At 51.5% G+C, this 6,390-nt stretch overlaps 1 protein-coding gene across 1 annotated transcript in view; it reads right to left on the bottom strand.

The window, feature by feature from the left end:
* TCF25 (transcription factor 25 (basic helix-loop-helix)) overlaps positions 1-6,390 on the bottom strand; it is a 24,168-nt gene that overhangs the window by 9,891 nt on the left and 7,887 nt on the right. The window contains 4 exon segments of the mRNA XM_010008459.1: positions 543-673; positions 1,590-1,672; positions 2,542-2,607; positions 3,874-3,998. Coding sequence (XP_010006761.1) covers positions 543-673; positions 1,590-1,672; positions 2,542-2,607; positions 3,874-3,998 — 405 coding nt within the window.

Raw genomic sequence — 6,390 nt, 5'->3', positions numbered from 1 at the left:
AGAGCAATTTTTCTGCTGCTTATCACTACAAACTATAAATGTTACCATAGTTTAATGAGCTTGGACACACATGAAGAACTTTCAACACAAAGACTGTTCTGCTGAAATTCCAAGAAAATACACATTTTTCATCCTTGCAAGGGTTTATAAATAGAACAGCTGTTAGTTTAGATCTCATTTAAAGATTGGTTTATACAATATTTTCTCTTTCCCAGCTGAAGACAAGAGAACTTTATCCCTACCCTTCCAGTCAAAGGGTTTGTTCTTTTGGCCTCCTCTTCCCAGTGGTACCTGGCACAATCTTGGGCAGAGCCCCTGAGGCTTGGCCACCAGCCCCTGGACCTCATTTGCACCAAGGTGCTCACTTATCTTAGGAATAAGGTGAAAGCAGAGCTCAGCAAGCAACGCTGGCTCACCTCACACAGAGGAGACACAGGGCTCTACTGCTCCAAACCGGACTGGCAAACTAAAAAGCACTGGGATGCATCAGCCAGGGAAAAGGACTGCTGGAACAGCACAGGCAATGCCACTTCCCAACATACCACGATGTTGTTGGGGTCCATGGACTCTACGGCATCCAGAAACTTGAACTGCACTTGCTGGTACTCGCGGTGGTGCTCGAAGGCGAAGAACCGCACTCCCCTCCTGGTGTCCACCAGCTGCATGGTGATACCTGCACGTGCACAGCAGAGCTGGGGACCATGGCCACCAGCCTGTGGTACAAGCAGCTCTTCTGTTCCCTTATCACACAGAGCTCATTCCCACCGCTGGCTCCAAAGCCAAATGCATTTTCAGAAGCTCCCAGAGAATTTCACTCCATGATTCAAAGTCCAAACCCCACCAAGGAGCCCAGGCAGCTTGCTCTTCCCATGGCTATTTCCCATTATCCAGCAAGCCTGCTGTAAGAAGGGAAGTGAGTATCACCTGCTGCTTCCAAAAAGGGGGAAAAAAACAAAACCTGCTCAGCCTCTAAGATAAAATACAACAGAGTTTTCCCTGTTGGGAAAGGAGGTGTTTCCACCAGCTGATGGGCAGTTCCCTTTCTACACCAGCATGTGCCAAGCCCAGGCCTGGCAGCTGATGAAAGCAGCTCTGGTTTCCATGTGCGGAGGCTCTAGAAAAGCCAGGCTGGCAAGAGTGGCTGCCCATGCCAACACAGGACAGGGGGTGTCGCAGCTGCAGGAGGTGGCACCCAAAGCCTCACCTGTTTTGCTGTAGCGTGGCCACGTGTTCTTGGGGGCTGTCAGCCAGGTGCTGCGGACGTGCTGCCGCTGCCGCGGCCTCGGCCTGCGGAAACACACCCCAGCTCAGGGCAGCAGCAGAGCCAGGAGGGCTGAGACCAGCCCAAAAAGGGATGATTCAGGGGAAAAAAAAAAAAAAAAAAAAAAATATAAAGAGATCCAGCTTCTTCCCCAGCTGCAGCTCTGCCACACAGAGCTCTTGCCCAGAGCTTGAACATGTTTGCCTTCAAGACACAGGATCCCTTCGCTCAGGCTCTGCTGCGCTCCACAGGCTGCCAAGAGTGGCTGCCCATGCCAACACAGGACAGGGGGTGTCGCAGCTGCAGGAGGTGGCACCCAAAGCCTCACCTGTTTTGCTGTAGCGTGGCCACGTGTTCTTGGGGGCTGTCAGCCAGGTGCTGCGGACGTGCTGCCGCTGCCGCGGCCTCGGCCTGCGGAAACACACCCCAGCTCAGGGCAGCAGCAGAGCCAGGAGGGCTGAGACCAGCCCAAAAAGGGATGATTCAGGGGAAAAAAAAAAAAAAAAGAAAAAATATAAAGAGATCCAGCTTCTTCCCCAGCTGCAGCTCTGCCACACAGAGCTCTTGCCCAGAGCTTGAACATGTTTGCCTTCAAGACACAGGATCCCTTCGCTCAGGCTCTGCTGCGCTCCAGCCCTTCCTCTCTGGGCCAGCCAGTGCCTCCAGCATTTCCACTTCAATAGCTTCTCTCCCCTGTTTTTATTCCTGCCAAGATCTCAGCTGCCTCTTCGCGTCAAACAGCTTCCCAGGTCCAATTAAGAGTGCCCCATATCCCTCTGACTCATCTCCCTTCCCAGCAGCACCTTCAAACCTCAACTGGTTTAGCTGAAGCTGTACTCATAAGTGCAACCAGTGCACTGGTTTGAGGGAGGAGGGATCCAAAAATCAAGGCCACTCTAAAAAAGTCACATCTCCTCAGTGAGGGACTGCTGCTTCTTCCTTGAGCACTAAATATTCTTTCACAAACTCTCTCAAAGAAAGCTTCTGCTTCCACCATCACTGCTCTGAGCTTACACCCTTCTAACGTGCACATTTTTCAGGCAGTTTATGAAAGCAGGGATGTCTGGATCACACTGACCACAGGATGCACAGAGACCTCACATCCCAGAAAAACACTCTCCTGTCCCAAAAAGTGAGTATGAAATGAGCCAGCACCCCAAACACCTCGGGGTACCCTGGCCTCCCTGCTCAGAAGTGGCTGTGGGGGCTTGGAAAGCTGCTCCAAGGGAGGGACAGACACCTTGGACCTTGAAAGGTTTAATATGAAATCCTGGACTCACCTCTGATCACCAAGAACAGCACGAGCCCCAAAGTATCTCTTCAACTCATTCTCTGGGTTCAAGTTCCTGAGAAGGTTGAAAGAAGAAAGAAAAGCTACCATCAGTTCAGCACAGTCCAAAGCCTCACCTTTCCAGCAACACCTCACCTGTCTCTGGCCAAGTCCCTGCAGAGTCACACACACATAATTGATGAGACACAACACACCCAGAGTCGACTAAAAGTCACTGGTCAGAAAAGGAGGCATTGATAACCTTGTTCAGTCTATGGGCCCTTCCTCCCTGCTCTGCTCTCAGGCAGGCTGAGCTGGGGAGTACTGGTGCTGCCCTCTCCAGGGCAGCTGGGAGCTGGCTTTGGGATGCTCCCAGGACAGGACCCGACTGCAAAACATGGAATACTTGCTGCAGAGTGGCAACCTGTGATTTGGGCAAGCACCTTAACCCCTGCATAGTTTTAAATAAATTAAAATTTATTTTATTTAAATTTCATTTAAATCCCTAGAAAGGATTTAAATACATTTTTTAAATAGAAAGATCTGGTATCAAAGCATGACAACACCCCCAGTCCAGCTAAAGTTTGTCCCAGAGAAGGCGGGTGTCAGGGAAGGGTTTCTCTGCCCCCCAGGGAGCAGGGCTTGAGAAGAGGGATTGGGAAGGCTGAGATCCAGTACTGCCAACCCTCACCCACTCAGAGCTTATCCAGCTCTCAGAGATTTCTGAGTAATGTTTACTTGACCAGAGGTGTCACTGAAGTTTAAAACCACCTCTAGGTAAACAAACCTCTAGGCTGTGCTGAAATGTCCCCAAACAGGCTGCATTGGCACCGACTGCTGGCCGGCTGAGACCTGGGTTTGATGTTTCAAAACCTGGACAGGTTAAGTTGTCTCAGCTAAAACTTTAAATTTTTATCCAGAAACAGAAGGAGCTGCAAGAGTATGCACCAGCCCTGGGCTCTGAACCATGTTGAATCCACCTGCTAGCCCCTTCCCAACAGGTCTGGAGACTGATTCACCCTTCAGCTCCTGGACAACTTAGGCCACTTTGTTGATGGTGATGTGCAGGAAAGGTTGGACAAGTCTAACCAGCCTCCCCGGTGGAATCAGCTCCCAGCAGGGCTCAGCCTCCTGGGAGCACAGCACATGTTCTCCATGCCCAGCGTGAACACAGCAGGTCACCTGGCCGGGTGAGTTTGATGGCAAAGCTTTATGCACCAGGGCTCTCAGCAGAGATGCTTCCAGAAATTCAGGGAGTGTTTTAGGCTGGAAGGCACCTCTAGAGGCTAATCTGGTCCAGTTGTCCTGAAGCCCGAGGCCCCACGGGGGCAGGAAGCACTACCTGTGCTCTACGTAGAGCAGGGGCCGGCTGTCAGAGATGATCCCGCCCTGGCTCCGCTGGCACAGCCCGTTGGAATCCTCACTCCTCTCCAGCAGGCCGTCGATGTCTGCCAGCTCCTTGTCTTCCTTAAGGGAGGCAAAGGCAAAGACAGGCAGTTATTACAGACCGGGGGCACTGGGGTACCCAGCAGCCTCCAAGCCCTGTGGTTTGTCCCTATCCCCATGCAGTGCTGCTGCAACCCTCTCTGCCTCATGCCCTGCACTGGTGCTGAAAAGTACTGGTTGTTTAGCTTAAATAAGTAAGTTTCAAATAGAATCCATCACTTGTAATATTGTGTGATTTACTGTGCTGTTTGCTTAGCTTTACTTACTTAGCATGAGTAGCTAACCCTGCTGAAGCCTGGGGCTGCACCCTGTGAGCTTCCACCTACAGTTCATTTTCTTAGTCATTTCTCCAGTAGCTGGTACAGTGCCTTTGTCTTCAGCGTGAGAAGAAGGGGGATGACACACTGACATTTTCAGTTCTTGCTAAGAAATGTTTTTCCTAAGCCTGGGACTTCAAGCTTCCCATGCTCTGCTAGTGAGCAGGTGCACCAGGAGCCCAAACCAGGAGGATGACAATGGTCACTAGAAGCTGCAACTCACCAGGGCAAGAACATTTAACAGCCTGTCTGGAGGCTGAAAGACCATCCAATATGGGGTTAGAAGACCCCAGAGCAAAAATCACCGATGCCACATGAACAGTGATCAGTCAGCATGTTCTCCCCTAACACCCAGTACCCTGTATTCCCTCAGAGATCCCATCCTAGGCCCATCTTCCCTCTCCAACCACCCCTGGAAGGGCCAGCTGCTCCTCTCCTCTTGCTGAAGGCACCACGATGGTGTGAAGCTGCTGTCTCCACCAGCCCTCACTGTGCTCCCTGGTTTATTTATTCCACAATCCCGAGAACTTCACGAAATGTTGGGGTGCCGATTTCAATGATCCAACAGCTAAATAATTGGCCATTACTGTCCGTTTTTCACAGAAACAGCAACTGCCATGACTCTTGCCAGAAGGTACAAACCCTGGCATGATGTTACCCCAGGTCCAGCGTGTCACGCTCTGCCCATCTCTACCAACCAGAGGATCCAGCAGAGCACACCCAGCAGCTGTGTAACACTTCTATCCTGATCTTCCACTCTCTTCCCCCACACACAGTGAATGTGACTCATCTCTCATGAAGCCGTTTCACGTCCTCCTCACGATGGACGTGGGTGGAACATGGAATTCCATTCACAACACCCAAACAGCACGGATGGCTCCTCCTGCTAAATATAGCCCCTCCACGTGCAGGGGGGCAGGAAAAGTTTGTAACGTGCTTTGCATTTCAGTGCCTGAACAAAGGTAGTATTATCTCTTGTGAGCAGATCCAGCTGCCTGGAGCTGGGTGGGAAGTCTCCCTGGAGCCCACAGCTGGCACATGTCACCCTCTTGCTTGTTCTTCTTGGATGGGAGGAGGAAACAGGCTCTTTGACTGGGTTTGCTGCCTCAGAAAGTTGCCCTGAGCTCACCCAGCTGAATTCCTGGGGAGGAGACTGGCACTGACACCACAGTCACAGCTTGTCCCTTCAGCACTGCAGCTCAGGGCATTTCACAGAATCAGTCTCTCAGAATGGTGTGGGTTGGAAGGGACCTCTGGAGATCATCTAGTCCAACCCTCTGCTACAGAAGAGTCCCCTAGAGCAGATCACACAGGAACATGTCCAGGAAGATCTGGAATGTCTCCAGGGATAGAGACTCCACAAGCCTGTCCCAGTGCTCCGTTACCCTCACAGTAAAGAATTACTTTCTTACATTAAGGTTAAACCTCCTGTGCTCCAGTTTGTGCCCATTGCCACTTACCCTGTCACTGGACATCGCTGAAAAGAATCTGGTCCCTCCTGACACCCCCTTTAGATATTTACAGGCATTAATGAGATCCCCCCTAAGGATCTCCCCCAGGTGAAGTTCAGCCTCTTAAACCTTAGCAAAAAAAAAAAATAGTTCCCACTTGGAACTTGATTTCTGTCAAATTTAAAGATCAATGACTGTCCCCACGCAGCCTCCCAGCCCAGCTCAGGTAGGTATCCACACATCCACACTTGTCTCTCACAGTGTTCCCCACAAGCACAGACGCTGGGTAAAGCTCTCACTGGAAACACGTTTCCCCAGGGACACACAGCTTGGCTAGGGAGGATCCACTGGCCCCTTGCTCCCCCTGCCACTGGGGGTACAGAGCAGGTCCCGTGGGAAGAGCACCTGGCAGGGCATTTGCTGCTCAAACCGTCGCAGACACTGCCAGCACTCGGATGTCACAAGGCAGAGAAGGTGCTTGGGGGAGAAGGGAGCAGGGCTGGCAGCAGGAGCTCTCTGCAGAGCTTCCCAAGTAGGGCAATAATAACAGAATTAAAATGCAAAATCCCTCACAGGGTGACCCCTTCCAGGCAGAGCCTCAGAGCAGAGATGGAAGAAGCTGTGAGGATTTCAGCTCTAGGCACC

This window comes from Chaetura pelagica, unplaced genomic scaffold (genome assembly GCF_000747805.2).
Source record: "Chaetura pelagica isolate M959 unplaced genomic scaffold, ChaPel_1.0 scaffold232, whole genome shotgun sequence".
In the NCBI taxonomy this organism is placed as follows: Eukaryota; Metazoa; Chordata; class Aves; order Apodiformes; family Apodidae; genus Chaetura; species Chaetura pelagica.
Note: the sequence above shows the minus strand (reverse complement) of the source record. Positions and strands in the feature narration are given on the sequence as shown.